The sequence below is a fragment of the Betta splendens genome, chromosome 2, assembly GCF_900634795.4.
Source record: "Betta splendens chromosome 2, fBetSpl5.4, whole genome shotgun sequence".
NCBI classification, from domain to species: Eukaryota; Metazoa; Chordata; class Actinopteri; order Anabantiformes; family Osphronemidae; genus Betta; species Betta splendens.
Genome location: NC_040882.2, coordinates 15,597,378 through 15,615,092, shown reverse-complemented (window position 1 = coordinate 15,615,092; position 17,715 = coordinate 15,597,378). Strand labels below are relative to the sequence as shown.

At 45.4% G+C, this 17,715-nt stretch overlaps 1 protein-coding gene across 2 annotated transcripts; it reads right to left on the bottom strand.

Moving 5' to 3' along the window:
• Positions 1 to 657: 657 nt before the first annotated feature.
• On the bottom strand, positions 658 to 14,764 carry ache (acetylcholinesterase). Of its 2 annotated transcripts, none has more exons than XM_029140449.3 (9): positions 14,498 to 14,764; positions 7,045 to 7,576; positions 6,746 to 6,969; positions 6,383 to 6,643; positions 5,975 to 6,197; positions 5,636 to 5,881; positions 5,242 to 5,434; positions 4,870 to 5,048; positions 658 to 4,544 (listed from the first exon to the last, which is right to left on the bottom strand). In XM_029140449.3, the coding sequence occupies exons 2-9, from the start codon at positions 7,475 to 7,477 to the stop codon at positions 4,423 to 4,425; spliced, it is 1,881 nt and encodes a 626-aa protein (XP_028996282.1). In that variant the 5' UTR covers positions 7,478 to 7,576; positions 14,498 to 14,764; the 3' UTR covers positions 658 to 4,422. The 2 variants fall into 2 exon arrangements, with proteins under 2 accessions (XP_028996282.1, XP_028996285.1); XM_029140452.2 differs by lacking the exon at positions 14,498 to 14,764 and adding an exon at positions 14,196 to 14,341.
• Positions 14,765 to 17,715: the final 2,951 nt, after the last annotated feature.

Below are 17,715 nucleotides of genomic sequence, written 5' to 3'. Positions count from 1 at the left end.
GGAATGAATGTGATTTAGAGATGAAGCGAGTTGATTTGTGGCTCCTCCTCCAAGGGCTAAACTCAATTTGATAAAAAGCATCTAAGGGAGTACAAATGCAAACATATGCAGCCAACGAGCTGAGAACAATCCAGTGGAACATGTTGAGTCTGCTCTGGTGAACAAAACTGGAATATCCACTAAAATATTTATTGTAGATTTTAGTTTATAATGCGCTTTACAAATAAGTCACATTTCAAATATATCTCTTGACTGTTCTTTAGTGTTTAGCCAGTAGAGGGCAGAATAACCACTACTTTACCTTTTCTACAGTAGTTTGTACAACAGAATAATTTTAAAATATTGTTTTCAGATACAGTATTGTGCGATATTGATTTCACAGTAAATACAGATTATATAAAGCTTAGTGACATGGTAATAAACAGTGATGACTACTTGTAAAAATCACACTAAAGCAGTTAGTATTGATTGTGTTTTTTCATTGTTGATATGCTGACTCTGACTCCGGTCCGGTGTCTATTTGCTGTGTGACTGTTTCCATGCTGTCGCTTGTTTTGTTGCGTAAAAGTTAAATTCCTAAACAGGAACGTCCTGTCACAGTGGGCCTCCAGCCTTCCCTTGTATGTTGTGCATGTCAAGACTCATTCAACTGTAGAGTTCGACAGAAGTAGCAAGGTTTATTTATTTTCTGTTGCTATAGTTTAATCAAGTCAGCATTCGTGGTACACAGAGACGTACAGTACTGGGAAGCTACAGAAGCCTTCAACACTTGCAGTACTAGTGACTCGAACAAACAACGATGAGGCAGAGGACTGAAACACAGGTAAACAAACAGAAGAACACACAAAGTAAGAGCTATGGCACTCAGTTCGACTTCATAATGATATTGCTTTAAAACTCAACCTCTAGCCATTTTCATTGTTGTTTTATCACATTATATTCTCACTGCATTTAAATATCAAATATATTTCTTTACCGATATATATGTTATTGCTAACATCAAACATAGCTAACATTAAAGATATATGAATTATCTTGATAATAGTTCTGTTCAAAAGTACAAATCTGACATAAAATAACAGTCCAGGTAAGATTAGATATAGTGGGAGCAGGGTTGACATCAGGACATGCACAAGGATTTGACAGGAGGGCGAGGGAGGGAGATGATGCATGAGAGAAGGTAGAGGAGCTGTCACTGCCATCCAGTCACACATGCATTCAGAACGTTTTAATCATATTTAGTTTATTTTAACAGACAGACAACACTGCTCCAGTCCATAAATAGGAGCTTTACATGCCAAGACAGATATCGTTAGGACAGCCATCAGCCAATCACAGCGCTCATTTAATTACCCAACCAGTGGCCAGAAACGTAACAAAAAGCGTGATAGACAGAGAGTTTGATTGTATTACACACACACAAACGTCTACATTCAGATAGAGTGGCACTAAAAGCCAAGTGGGTCACGGCGAAGCGTCCTCCCCGGGACGTCTGCGATTTACTTCTGCTTTACCTTTCAGAATCACTGTTGAGTTTCCCATTTGTGACGGCAGCTTCATGCACTGACGGAGCTGATCTGCTGAGAGACTTTTATTGCTATGTGAGGATGTGAACTCTAGGAAACTGTCCACCGGGTTTTTTCTGCAGTTTGGTATGAAATAGGACCGAATTGGTAAAACGAGAGCCGTCAGAACCTCTTTGGCGTTGCAGGGAAGAGCCAGAGTCCAAGCAGAACATGTGTTTTCTACAGAACCGCCAAGGGTTTCGATGAAGTGGTGGATCATTCAGTTTTCATATTTTAATAAATATTGGTACAAAACAATCCCCTTGTGAATAATTTACTGAGAAAATATAGGTGTTATGCACACAAACCCAAAGAGATGCAAAAAAAACTATCAGATAAATTGTGCATATAGATAAATAATAAATAATTATTTTATTTCTTAAGGAAATGAGCTCATCCTCAAAGACACTAACTTGTGTAGCAACAAATTTATCTACCATGCACATGTTTAAGCACAGAATTAGCAGCGGTAGCGCTACACGGTACTACACTGATCACGTGTGAACAACATTAGGTGCCAGGAAACCATGTCGCTGCATGTGCACCAGCCTGTGCACTGGTAAAGTGAGCTCTTAGATACCAGTCCAGTCTTAACCCAAATGGTAATGACTGTTATTATGTATCATTTCAGCTTTTGAAATGATCAGTGAACTGGTGTAAGCACAAGAGTTACATAATTATGCTCTTCTCTAGCTGTCCTTTCATCTTTCCATCACATCATGGTCTCTACCCCCCCCCCCCCCCCCTCTGCTCTTCAGTTTCTTATTTGCCTTTCACCTCCATTTTCCATCCACCCATTGTGCACTGCTGGCTGGTCAGAGGCTGAGCCAGCACTCTGTTACATTATCCTCCTGAGTGAATTACTCTGTCTCCATTAGACTAACGAGAAAGAAGGAAGATGGAGGGAGATGGCAGTGGGCACACAGGCAGCAGGGAGGGGTGGGGGAAAGAGTGATGAACCGAGAGCTGGATAAGGAGGAAAATATCAGATGAGAAAAGTTACATCAGGCAGATAAAGAAGACATGGCGGGATGCAGTTACACGTATGGTAAGAGGGAGAAACGGGACTGAAGAATGTATGGACAAGAACCGAGGAACCTGTTGTTTGAGGTTTAAGTGAGGAGTTCATGTCCAGACTGCAAAGTAAAATGCAGAGAAGGAAGAATAGGAAAGCGAAGAAGATGAATTAAAAGTGACAAAGTAACGAAGAACCGATGAAAAGAGGCACACACACACACACACACACACACACACACACACACACACACACACACACACACACACACACACAATACATCACAGCTGCACATGACACAGCGTGGACGAAGCACTTACATTCAGTGTTGTTAGGTAAACTAATATATTCAGGTTTGTAGCCAAGATTAAACTGAAGTCATGAGTGATGAGATATGAAAAAAACGGAATGTATTAGACTTTTTTCACTTTGATATTTATTATCTACAAAATTAACCTAATCCCAGATAATATCTCCTCATACCACTATAAATTTTTGTTGGAAACATTAGTACTACATTATGATGTCTGAATTAAAATATTATTCATGTGTTACTTAGAGTTGGTATCTAGCGGTGGAGTCATTTAGCGCCTTTACAGAACCCTGGCTGTTAATACAATTATTCTTTATCAGAGCATACATTTCCGTACATTTCATAAGAAATGTCTTGGTCATTACACACGTTGTCCGTTGGGCTGTTCTTACTGATTGACCATTGTTGTTTGCTTCGCAGTGCATTCTGGGTAATGCTGATTGTACAGTGTACAACATTTATTAATTTAATAAGGCATAAAGGTTTTAATAGCCAGGGTTCCTTTGATATGGGACCATATAACGTGACTAAAACACTTTTAACATAAACATGTCACACATTTTTTTTAATAAATGTAAAAGCAGCAAAACACACTCTGATGCACTTTTGTTCAGTCTGGCTTAGTCGCCACCTCAAATATTAGTAAAAGTTAATACTAGTACGGTAGAACTAGGATTAATGTCGGGTTACAGTAGATTAATTAGTTAATTAATTGAACTTAGTTACTGGGAACTACTGACCATTTTATTATTTCATTCAGTTTTCAAGCTTAAACACCGAAACTCAGTGGTTGGTAATAATGTAAATTAGGCACCAGTAGGTGAACTGAGTGACTTTCCACAAAACTACACATCAACTAGAGGAAGTGTTGCCTGAAACGTGGCTACTGGCTTTAGTATGTGGGACATACACAATGGGTTGAAGCAGAACGTGACAGGGATGGAAGTGGATGTCCTACTGTAAGAGTGGTGATAAACAGGGTCTCAACAGAAATGAGACAGTTGTTGGGTCCAAAAGGCAATGTTCACGAGATTAACACAAAGACGCACAAGTCAACAGTAAACCAGCACGAATGCAGTGGCATGAGCCTGTTGAGAACTTAAACTGGGGCTTCCAAGACACACACACACACACACACACACACACACACACACACACACACACACACACACACACACACACACACACACACACACACACACACACACACACACACACACACACACACACACACCCGAGGTAATGACACATCTTTGAAATTCTAATATTAATCCATTATGATGCCAGGTTCCCTCCATAGCCATCAATTTCCTTAAGAAACACTCGCACACATAAAAAAGCAACAACGCACAAATAAATAATATCGAATATAAATAATATAAATAAAAGACAAGAGCTCTGCCTGTGTTTGAGTGTAGCTAACAACAGCTTAATAAATTCATGAAGTCAGACTTCAATGAGGGGCTATGGAGGAAAATGGCCATAACGTGTTCTCTCGACCTCCCCCATCCTCGTTGCTCTCTGTCCTATCAGAGGTCAGTGCAGCGCTCCTGCTTGCTGTAGTGGTCGAACTGGCTCTTCCAGTGCATCATGTAGGACGACCAGCGGTGGAACTCAACTTTCCACTGGCGCTCGGCCTCGTCTATATTGTCTGACGGAAAGAGCACAGAGAAGCATGGGCGACAGCTGAGCATTTGAAGACTGCGGGGCTTCGCACTAATGCCAGGGCCATAAACATGCATGTTGCATACAAGCTAGTGTGACGTCAAACAAATATATAAAAATAAAAATAGAATCCATAATAGGAGTATATTTTTAATTTTAGGTGCTTGAATTTCACTTTGCTTTAATATGGTGTATTTCACTTTCACTATTTGTTAATTTCAACCATCTATGTCTAGTCAACTGTCCAGTCTTTACATTCCTTAAAAATATCACTAATAATAACAGAACTACATGTGTAGTGATAGATTTACCAGTGATGTTGAGAAGACGTGGAAGAAAGCGGTTCCAGAAAGCACACATCTGGTTCCTCAGTCCTTTGTGGATCTTCATGGGCTCAGTGTTGAGCCCGACATGCTTTTGCTCACTGACAGTGAAGAAAGGCCAGCGCTTCCTGCTGTCCACCAGCCCGTCGTGGTTCACATTGGGATTTCTAACAGGGTACAGAAGGATAGAGACATATTTTAGCAGTATCTCTACACGCTGTTGTCGTTCCTTAGAGCCACTACACTCAATAAAAAGGGAGCTTTCAAGCAACAGTTAGTATTGGAAAATACCACAACCTACAAATGTATTGGATTCTTTTCTTTATATGTAATAATGAGTAATCATAATATAAATCCCACCCAGTCCGGGCAAAGTTAGCCCAGTATCTCATCATGCGTCGGCTGAGCTTCTCCTCCTCTAGGGTGTAGTTGAGGCGCTTCTCCAGTGGCAATCCAAAAACAAACTCGATCTCATAGCCATGGATCACACCCATCCACTCAGGCCAGGCCAGGTTGGAAGCTCTGTGGTCAAACAGGTAGAGATAGATGCCTCCTGCAAGCGGAAGCAGTCAACACAGAGGTTTGTTTTTTAGATCTGAATTGATCACTACATGCGGAGAAGCTTTCCAGCTCCACCAGAACACGTTTTTGGACATTGCTGATATTTGAATGGGCTGTTTTTCTGCCTTATAGGTATTTAAAGCCATGCACACCGTGTCACACGGCGAAACCACACGTGTAGAGATGAGGATACCTTGTGAGTTTCCGCCACTGTTCACCACTCCAGAACCAGGTCCTCCCATGTTAGCCTTAAGGGCGTGGTGCTGGGCATAGGTGCGAGCAAAGTGGGCCAGTGGACAGATGACGTTGTGGTCTCCGACGATGTCATCCATGGCATCGCGGTTCTTCACCCCATTGTTTTCATCCATCCAGTCGGTGTACTGGAGCACCACGGCCTCTAGGCCGATTTCATTAGCATGTGGTACACTCAGCTTCACACCTGGCCGATAGGGGAACCGTGAGGGAGGCATCTCAAAGTAAAACTGCATCAATCCCTTTCATTGTTTTTTCAGCTACATGGGTTTTACAGTACCTTCGAGGAAGTCCTCTCTGGAGATCAGGCTGTCGTTGTCCTTGTTGAAGCCTGGTGCTCCATACAGCAGGAAGTAGGAGCCCTCGTCCTGGTTCACGCCGAGGAGGATCTGAGCGTCTTTGAAGTTGCCCGAGTTGAGCATGGCCTCCGGCGTGTCGGGCAGAACTTCTCCGTCCACCATGGGGACAAATGAGAACCGGAAGAGGGCCGACCACGGCAGAACCTACTCAGAATAAGATGACAAACGTAGCCCTGATTTGATCTGCGTGACTGTGGAGAGGCGAAGAATTTTGATGCGTGAATTAAAATGGTAGATTAAAAAGTCAGTGCACTCAGAACCATCCACATAGTGACACAACACCAAGAACATTGGCATTTCGGTATTCTGCCCCCCACGTGTTGCATTACCTGCCACTCCTGATCAATGAGCTCCTGTGGACTTTTACTGCGCAGACAGTCCACCAACTCCGTGTCGTTGCCTCCGTTGCAGCCGACCAGTTTCCCCAGCTGCGTGGCCCGTCTGCGGGCCTCAGCGGGACTGACCGAGGCCCAGGGGCAGTTGGGGACCCCGCTCTGAAGAATGGCCCTGGTGAAAGTGGGCCGGCTGTCCGGGGACAAGAGGTGAAATCCTACTGAAGCACCTCCAGCGCTCTCACCGAAGATAGTCACCTGTTGCACGCAGGAAAACACGCACACGCACAGGGATCAGGTTTAAAATGATCCCAAACCGCCCACGTGTATAAACAAGCGATGAGACTGTTAGAAATTAACCTGTTTGGGGTTCCCACCGAAGAAATGTATGTTGTCCTGTACCCACTGCAGTGCCATCCTCTGGTCCAGCAGACCCATGTTGCCAGGGGCTTCAGAGGAGCCGTGCAGGGCGAGAAAGCCGAAGGCACCGATGCGGTAGTTCATGGACACCACAATGACCGACTCGCTGTGAGCCAAGTAACGGCCATCGTAAACGTCCAGAGAGGAGGAGCCGCTGTAGAATCCTGAAAATACATAAAAGGTGCTCTAGTTCTGTAGTTTGTTAGTGACTATTATTCCCATATCAGTGTAACTTATACCTCCTCCATAGATCCACACCATGACAGTGAGGTTGTGTGGTCTGGGCGAGGGGGGCACCCACACATTGAGGTACAGACAGTCCTCACTCATCTCCCTGTTGGGATTCCACATCTCTATGCCCTGGAAGCCGGGGTACGACGTGTCCACAAACTGATAGCAGGCATTGGGGTAGGCGTTGGCCTCGTACACCCCGCTCCATTTGCCCTTGGGCTCGGCACGGCGGAAGCGCCGCTTCCCCACCGGAGGCTCGGCGAAGGGGATGCCCAGGAAGGCGGTGACGTAGCTTCGGTCCAGCACCGGCAGGGGAACGCCGCGGACCCGGCCTGCGCGCGTCTGAACGACGAGGTCCGCCTCGCTCTGGGAGGAACAACAGGGAACGAGGCAGGAGAGGAGAACGAGCGGTGAGAGGAGGAGAAGGACCGACATCTGCATGGTGGAAGCAAAGGGTGGTCCGTCTGGATGAAGCTGTGGGTCCCGGTTCCTTCGCGGAACAGTCAGGGAGGGCAGAGCCTGCTCTGCTTCGCCTCAGACCTGCACACAGACGGAGTAATGTGATTACAGGCAGGGAGTGACAGAAAACAGGCTGGAATTAGGGGGGACAAATCAGATGAGGGGACAGCGTGATACAAACACTAGCAAAGGTATTTCAATGATTTCTTTTAACTGATCTTTTCCACACTTTGCACTAAAGCAGGGCTGTTCCCTTCTTTATTTATTTTCAATGGTGATTAATGTGACAGCCATGTCTTCTATGATTTACTTCCTGGTTCTTTTAGCCAGTGCAGTAAATGCCAAAATATAAAAAATGACAAACGACGTGTTGTTTGTAACCACAAAACAGAAAGAAGCTAAGTCTTGTATTGGAAAGCTGCCTGAGAAAATGGCTGGTATTTCTAAGTGATAAATGACATTGGCATAGTGTGATTATTTTTCTGTCACACAAATGATTGATGAGGCAGCTGTCACATTTGTATAGATCTCCGTCTGTAGGTTAGGAAACTGCATTCAAAGATGGCCTTGGGCTCCATGTCCCTCTGGACCTGACTCTGCTTTATTCATATATTCCCCCATTAATTCTTCAACATGACATAATTCATCTGTATTAACTGACTTGACTTGAAATACAAATTCATAATATCTGTCCTTGACATTATTTACTCAGTATATAATAAATGCACACCAAGATATTTGTTGTCTTGCATCACCACAGACTGGATAAGCAGGAGATACACAACTTCCAGAACAGAACCAGAACATCCACCATCGTCCCATTGGGTTCAGAAGTGGTCATCTTTCTTTCCCCAGTTACTGAAGGGTGTTATCAGGCCTCTGACCTCCTCTTCCTGTCCATTCCTGATATATGCAAAGTTTGTGTGCTGTGTACAGGACTGCAGCAGTAACAGTGAGATGCAGAACCCCAGTCTGACAGCCAGCCTGTCTGTCGGTTAGAAATCCAGGAAACCCATAAGACATTAACCTGCATCCCTGTGTTTGTCTCTAAGGATGACTGATTAGAGCATAATACTCATATTACTCGCTCAGCGAAATCAGATAAAACACAGAGACATCAGCCACATCAGTGTGTTCTCTCTAAGCAACTGTGGAGATTCCTTGCATGTTTGCCCTTACTGGATCTCTAAAAGGTGTTTTCCACAGAGCCAGGACTCTCCACAACTGAAGATCCTCTGTAGAGGCTCACACAGTTGAGCAGCCCAGGACACACACCATCTGGGTTGGCTGGCTTCTCACAGCACAGCCTCACCTCTGTGATGGTGACAGATGGTGGAGGAGGGGGCGTAGCTGCAGCGGTGGAGATACACACACAAGTGTTGGACTAGATGGAAGAGGAGATGCTGGGGAACAACCAGGGACTGTGGATGGACTGGATGCATTTGCAGCGTTGTTGAAGAGCTGAGGAGTTTGTAAAACACACTTCTGCTTGTTAATTCAAAGCGGTCAATTAGAGACTTGAGCCTCAGACTGCGATGGTGGTTGCAGGCTGCTTCAGTACAGGCTTAGAACAGTGGAGAGTAGTGGAGCTATGTCAAGTAACAGCATTTCGACGGTCGCATGCACAGAAGCTGCCAGTAGATCCTGTCCTGAGAGCATATCCTTTAATTTCCAAGTATGCGCTCAGACTTTACATATAAAGCCAGTAAAACACACCAGGCTCCAGCTGAATGTAATAGGATGACACACTTCACATTGGCTCCATTGTACTGAAAGGAGGTCAGCTCTTGTGTTGATTCCTTTTTGCCACAGCACTATCCTTAGAATATTGGGCTAAATATAACAGCGGTTGTAAGAAATATATATACAAGACATACATTTTAGAAGCTACAAGGTGATGGAGTACGGTGTGAATTCCAGAATGGACGTAGATGGAATAAAGGGACGTAAGGAACGCGATCAGTAAAAAACGTCCAATGGTACAACAAGGCCTCACGGTCATTGGACAGTGAAGCCGTGACTCAAGTTCACTGCATGTTGTTTTTCACCATACTGGTCCCAGTCAGGCAAAGCGCTAAAGTGGTGAAGGTCTGCACTATGTAAACACCACAGTTCCCCAAGACTGAGATGAGAAATCTGTCTGAGATCTTCTTGTTTACACCTGCTGAAAACTAAAAAGGGGGTCAACGCCAACGCGAACTGCAGCGTAGGCCCTGGAGCTCAGACTGAGCGCGTATCACAAGCAGCTGGCACCACCACACTGCCACCGATGGATACTTTAGCGAGCAGAGTGGAAAATTATAGCGCCTACTACTCAACGCGACACACAGAAGCCGGTTTAAACCACTACGGTGTGCGTTTGTGCAAGTCATCGACGCGGCCCAGGATCATAAATCTACACAAACCTGTAAGATACACACAGGGATGAAGGATGTACATGTTCTAATCAAATGAAATACAAGCTTGTCCTTTTGCAAAAGGCTAATACTGTTTAGAGGAGAGTCACTGCTCCAGGTGATGGCTGCTGGCAGAAAGACTCCTGGCTCCATTCCTTATCACAGCTGTAAAAGCTTGTCCAGGGAAATATGACAAGTATTTTGTCTCTGCTCTTTTGTGGTGCTCAGCTTCACCAGACTCAGTGGCTATTAATAGCGTTATAACAACATTATTATAACGTAATAGCCTTACTGCACATTAAGAAAGCCTAAAACATAATGTAGATAATATGAGACTGGTTGCCAAATGAAAAATGCCCATTTTTTAATGGGGCAGCATGATCAGATGCATATTAATGCTGTGGATTCAGCATAATTTTATTCTGCTCAGATTCGTTTAGACGGGGAAATCTAATAAATCAAGCAGGCTTTTTTCCCCATCAGCATTCAGTTCTCCTAATGTTCCTGCTGCTTGCTTGTGCATCTCAAAGTCAAACACAAAAGCACAAACCACAACCTTTCATTCACACAGTCAATGTGGGTCCATGTCGGGAAACAAGTCAGATTACATAAACACACCGCATTGGCGAGAGACAGAAAGATGTGAAATCACCAAAATAGATTATCTATATACAACCGAGAGGGTGTGTGTTCATAAATAGTATCAATAACACACACACACACACACACACACACACACACACACACACACACACACACATATCCTTTACAGCACCTCTAAACTAATCCAGTTGCTATGACCACCATACATTACAAAACATAAACAGCAACGTCCCAACCGGACAGGTGGAAGACAACTGTCTCCTCCAGTCATTGTTGAACACTTTCAGGAAGAGAGCTTGGCAAACGCCTCGAGTTAGATCCTTGAAACAAAGCTCTGTTTGGCATAAATGACACAATAAACAGCACACAAGCAGTCAGACAGAATGGGACCAGTGTAAAAGCAGTCCAAAACCAATAAAACCATTTTACTACTGTCCAAATTATTGTTTGTTGTATATCTTATTGTATTTACTGTTATGTTATACTGTTGTCTTTCCCAGGTCACACTATTACCTAATAACAATTAAGATCTAGATCTGCTTAAATCAAGGTTAAATAACAATTAGCAATATGAAAAATGTATATTGACATTCGTGCATCTGCATCACAAACTACCAGGCAACATCATCTACTGTATTTTGTGTGCACTTCTACTAAAGATGGGGGCTGGAAACCAAGGGACGACTGCTGTACTGTAAGTGAGCAGGTGAGAGCGAATGGAAGAATGGAAGTAGAAAGATGAGAGATAAGCGCTGCAATTATTAATAGCCACGACAGCTGTGCAGTGGGAACAACAAGGATGAGGTGGAGGAGAGGAGGGTCAGCGAGGCAGCGGGGATGTGAACGGGGAGGAAGGGCTGTGATGAGGAAGTGCTTCTACGGGACTTTTTATCCGCCGATCGCGAGGAGTCACGGCATCAGCTACTTCGCATGATGCCACACTTTTATTTTTGTTCCACAGACAACAACCTCGCTAAGATAGCGAGACTTCACAAAGCTGCGACGTCACTGCAGCCCGTTGTTCAACAAGGTTCCCACTAAAATAAACACTTCCTCATCTCTGTCTCATCATTTGAAACAGATGAGTGTCTGATCACACATGTCTGCTTGTGTCTCAATTATAAACAGCTTTAAAAATAAATGTTATAGCATTGCTGGTAGAAATCAGTGAATGCACCAGTGTGGATGTAATTAGACAAATCCTCCCAGTGTCTGAGTGGGTTTTCCCCACATTCGTGCCACAGTTCAAGAACCTACTATTAGGTTGATTGGAGAGTCTAAACTGTCCGTAGGTGTGAGTGATTGTCTGTATATATGTATGTGGCTGTTTGATTGGCTGACTGTACTCTGGGATGGGCTCCAGCAGCCTGAGCTCTTTGTGAGGAATAAGCAGCCAACGTAATAAATGAATCAGTTATTGATGAATCCTAACACATTTATTATTCCATGCCGTATGCGTTTATCTTAAAATGGAGCCCAATATTTTGATACCTGTATGTATTACTGACATGTTTTGACTGGGACAGTAGTTGTGTGTGTGCATCTTTACTGAATGACAATGCAGACAGTGTATCGAGAAACAGATCTTACAGACATCTGTCTCCATTAGAATTTAGTAATAAGGAAGTGATGCTTTTCTCATTGTTTCCTTCTGCAACCTATTTTTCATGGCCAGCAGCTAGCGACTCAGCACTTAGCGAAGTGGAGAAAGGAAGCACATGCACAGACCTCGTAGACACACACACACACACACACACACACACACACACACACACACACACACACACACACACACACACACACACACACACACACACACACACACACACACACACACACAAACACTGGCTGGAGTGGAGGTGGGAGCAGGGTGGGGGGTGCACAGCAGAGCAGACCCAAGGACATCAAGTGGCAGCGATGTTGGTAAATGTCGGTTTCTCGGTTTGTCACGTCTTTGCTTATTTAACTTAGGACGAACAGATCTCACTGTTGTCACACAATGCTGCTGCGTGTACTGTACTGTAGGTCTGCAGTCGTGCAACCCAGAGGGGCTCCGGAGCCAGAGGCCAAAGCAAGAGAGCAACTCGGGGGGGAATAAGCGTGTCACTTCTCAAATTAGACCGGGGAATCTGTGTATGGAGTTCACAGGAGGATTGGTTTCACTGGGGGCAGGTGCAAGTCATGTGTCTCTCATGACACTGGACAGTGAAGCGGTAGACTGCACCCAGCAGAGACTGTACCACAGTCAGTCAGCCTGGAGACGGACCAGTCAGTCAGGATCCATTACAAATATATTTACAGCTGTGTATGCTGATTGCAGAGATACCGTGATGAGGTGTGTGTGTGTGTGTGTGTGTGTGTGTGTGTGTGTGTGTGGTCAGGTGGTATCTATATATAGGGATAACGTCCAAGTCACATGGCAAAGACACAAAGAAAATTCACCACAAAATGAGAGTATTACATTTTATTGTATTAAATTAATTAACTACTTTTCTCTTTGTTTTAAATATATTTACTGCTCGTTTACAGACAATGCTGGCTGCAGGAGCAACCTATTACAACCTATAACCTATTAATATTAATCGCTCATCCAAGCCCTTGTATTGTCCCCTGGGGTCCAAAATAGCATGCATAATTAGTTTAATGGTGACGAGAATAGTATTCACTTCAAATTATTACTAAACAGTAAACATAAAACCTCCAGATTCCACCAGCTACATTACATGTAGGCTGCGTCTGTTCCATTAGCCTCAGAAACATAAAGTCAGGCATGTTTTTCACAAGATAATGTCCATGTTCTGCGATAAATAGTAGGCGAACACCTACAAAACACGACGCTAGGAGCTAAAAGGAATGGTTTCAAACTGGAACCACAACTGCAGCAGAGCAGGTACTTATGAGCGTCAAAGTGCTTTAAGTACCAAAAAATATATATATATAGAAAAGCTCAGCGGCGTTCATTTAGCATCTACAGTACTGCTGCATGAAAAGGCCAGTCGCCACAGGATCCATCTGCAGAACTGGATGACGATGGAGAACAAACCCCACTATCCCGCTCTAAGCCTCTGGAGCAACACGGGCGCGTACCGTGAAGCGGAACTGCGCCCAAGACGTAAAAGCGCCCAGTCAGACGTCTCCTCCGTCCCCAGCGAAGGCTGCAGCGCCGCTCGCGCCTTGGCACTCGCCCCACTGAGAACGCATGAAGGCGAGGCGCCCTGCCAGCTGCCAGACCTCCATTAACTCTTATGGATTACAGTGGTCATAAATCCGAGCAGCAGCCCGCTGCAGCGGCGGCAGTTCGGCCCAAACACAGACGTCAACATATTATCAAGTAACTTCCCTCTGAGGCGAACGCGCCGCATCGTCCTTCCTGGGTGCCAGCGCGCGGACCCTCAAAGCACCCACAGTTATGCAATATGCAGCACAGGAGGCTGATGGAGCGCTGAACACAAAGCACAACTTGAACGGACACATCAACTGTGACGCAGGCCAAGTGTGTGTTAGTGTGTAATAGACATAAATGAACACAAATATCAGGAAGGACGACGAGGGCCTGCATTAAAATACTTGGGTAGTTAGAATAACAATCATCTGTATCATCATCACATGAAGCGCGATGCAGGTACTTCAGTGTGAGCTCGCGCGTCGATGTCAGACGACGCCAGCCGCGCACATCTGCGAAGCCCCTCACGTCGACTCACCAGCGCCGCGTCTCCAAAATGAAACAGAACAGGGCGCAGCATCGCGTTCGTCAAGTCACCGTGGAAACCAGGTCGACCCGCACCTGAACGCAGCGCGAGGAGGCGTTCGCTGGCCGCCCGCCTGCGCGCCCGCTGACACCAAACCCGGGGCTGAAATGACCCGTAACCATGGCGACTGGGATGTACCGGAGACTGGGGCACGCTCGGATAAACAGCCGCTGAAACCCTTCCGTTCCGTACCGTTTATTCGTGTCCCACCGCGGAACGTGCGGGCGCGGGTTCACTCCCGAACCTCCTCTTACCTAATTCGAACCAGCGCCGAGTGCCCGCGGGCGTTTGTGCCGCTCTTTCCTGGTTCTGCTGGGCCGACGGGCGACGACGCCGGGCCGGCGGTTCCGGAACAGCGGGGAGGTTTCCTGAAGGGGAGCTGCGGGCCGGTCCAACACCAAGCGTCTGTAGTGCCTCCTCCCAGCAGCGGCGTGTTTACCAAACATTCGCACGGTCGAGCCTCGCAGCAGTGACGGTAGGGGGAGACTGCCGTTAATAAATACCGCGTGTCAACACAGTGCGGAGACGTCCTCTCGCGAGAGCAGCGCGCGGGGCGAGACGGAACGGAGAAACGTGCCAGATCCTCCCCGGCGAGGCTCCAACAGCCTGTGGAGGGTGTGAACAAAGACATGGCACCAGAACTAACTGTGAAACTGCGTGTGCACATCTTTGGTGGTTAAACCAGGCGGGTCGCACACAGGTGCATGGGCACTGATGGGTGCTGGACCTCCTCCCCTCCCAGCTCCAAGCTTGGTGCCATAAGCTGGCTGACTGTCTGCAAAATGATGATTAACCAATGATTAATCACATAATAAGAACAGTGTTTGCTGGTTCGGTAGCCCTCATTCCACTTTTTGAGCACGTCAGGTGACCCGGTACCGGCTGGGTGTCAGTTCCCATCAGGTGAGAAGGTCTGTGTGTGCGTGTGTGAGTGTGTGAGTCCAGACGCGTGATGTTCTGTCTCGTGAGACCACAGCGGCGGTAGAACTCACCAGGTTCTGAGCGGCGTCCTGTTGATTAGCTCAGCGGTTTGGCGTGATTGAAACATGGAAGCGTGGTGTCACGAGGCTGGAAAGCTGCTGAGTGGGAGCACACGATCGGAGCCCAGAGGGAGACAACAGGTGAAAACGATCAAGGGCTTTTAATAAAGCTGACGGAGGCAGCTCATATGAAGGAAATCTCAAGAGCTTTCATCCAGATGAAGTCCTTTTTGACCATGAATTTTCCATTTTGACCTGTAATTCCAGCGTTACCTTGTTGGGCTGTATATATTATATTTGTGACTATTAGCACATTTTCCTGTATCATTATAGTCAGTATATTATAGTATAATCCTGATCAACCCCTTTATCATTCTGAGTACAGTCAGGATGTCTTTGAGCCGTAACTGAGGCACAGAGAAGGTGATGAGGACATTCTCGGTCAAATGGCGAGATGACAGGTTGCAATAAAGCTTTCCTATGGCTGCACCTGAGTGCGACTGGCAGTTCTCATGCATTTAATTAGCCGAGCTGGCGTAGTGCTGCCGTCTTTGAAGAGAGGGAGAGGTGGAGAGGATGCAGAGGAGGAGGAAGCGACGCCGAGCTACTGCAGTGGCAAGAAATTTTAATCAACTTAAAAGCCTCAGATCTGACCTGTCCCACCTTACACACACACACACACACACACACACACACACACACACACACACACACACACACACACACACACACACACCTCATTACAGTGTGTTTCTCAGCATAATGCCAAACAGCTCTAAGAGAATTAGGGAGTCATTGCAGTTCCACTGGTTGTTTATTGCGTAGTCAATACGGTCGGCCCTAAAAGTGCAAACACGGTTCACTTTCAACTACACTAATGCACATGACCATCCATCTACATACTAAATGCTTAACCGTACAGTACACTTCACTCATGCTGTGTGTTTGCTTCTTGGGCTGCGACTTCGGCTCTGCAGCCTGATGCTTCACATACTTGAGGTAAATGGTAAAGTTTGGGAAATAAGCAGGTGTGTTGTGAACATTCAATGTATTAGCAACACCAGTACTGTCTAATTCAAGGTCAATAACCTTGGACCCATCCTACAAAATACTGGACTGACCTCCAGCTCCCAACAGGAAACGTTTTCTCTACTAGAACTGACCATCTTTCAATTCATGAACTGAGAAATGATAACCTTGTAAATATATGTTTTACATTTCCAACAAACCTTCTGTATCAGACTGACTTAGACTGTACAGGTGTCCCTAATAAACTGGTTAGTGAGAGGATCTACCTGCCTTGTGTTAAATCTCTACAGTACTACAGTGTTCAGCATTATCACATTTTTGTTAATAATAATAAAAGACAGGAAGTGAACTATATCCAACAGTAATTGTTTCTCACATTAATTTTTATGCACATTTGTGTGATTTTGCAACCTGCACACCACAACATTCCCTTTGTGGAAGGATCTCATGATTGGTGCCCTGATGACTTTCACATACTTAGATTTAAACCAACAACATGAGACTTAAAGGACACGCAGATTTTATACACAACTAACACACGAGGCACATGTTTTACCTTCATATGAGCATAGATATGATGTGATCCAGTGCAGAGCAGCTCCACTGTACGTGCAGCAGGCAGTGAAACAGCATTCTCAGGCTAATCTCTAATGATCCTCAGCAGGCTGCATGCTGCTGATCCAGACCTATTATCTAATTGCTACTGCAGCAACACTGACTGGGCATAACCTATCAATCTCTCCCTCCCCCTCACGCTGCATCCCACTGGATCTCTGCTGTAATTTGTATTTTCTATGACAAGCACTCACTGCTCGAGACGGCTGCGCACACACACTACTGGATGTGGGCTTGGTTCACATTACAGGGGTCTGTCATGCTAATGTCTCGCTTTTCAATCCATCGTCGTGTGGTTTGTTTTCTGCTCGATACATGAGCCAGACCCTGAAGGCTTCACACGACAGGGAACAAACATGAGAAGTGCAGAGGTCATCGCTCATCTTTTAATTTGGTTTTATGTCAGCAGTCGTCATTGACCGAGTGCCGTTTTATCAGTGATCCAGGAAACAAATGAGCTGCGTTTCTCCCATCCCCATCCGAGCTTCTAGACTCTGTTCATGGTAGGCTGCATATGTTGGCGGTAAAGGCTCAGAGTGCATCTTCACAACAACAAAAATGAAGTAAGCCTCTAACATAATATGATCTCTGTGCTGTGCAAGTCTTATTAAAAAAACCTTTCCTGATCCCTCCACCCTGTTACCACCTGCTTTTTATTTTAATAATCATATATTTACAGTACACCATGACTGGATTCTAATAATCATCTGCACCTCTGTGGGCTCTGCCATCTTGTCTCCTCACCATCTCACACCTCTGTTCACCAGCCTCACTCTATTTGTCATGTTGACAGTAAACAAGATGTATTGATCAATAGTTGCCTCGACTGGCGTTAGCTCATGTCTGCT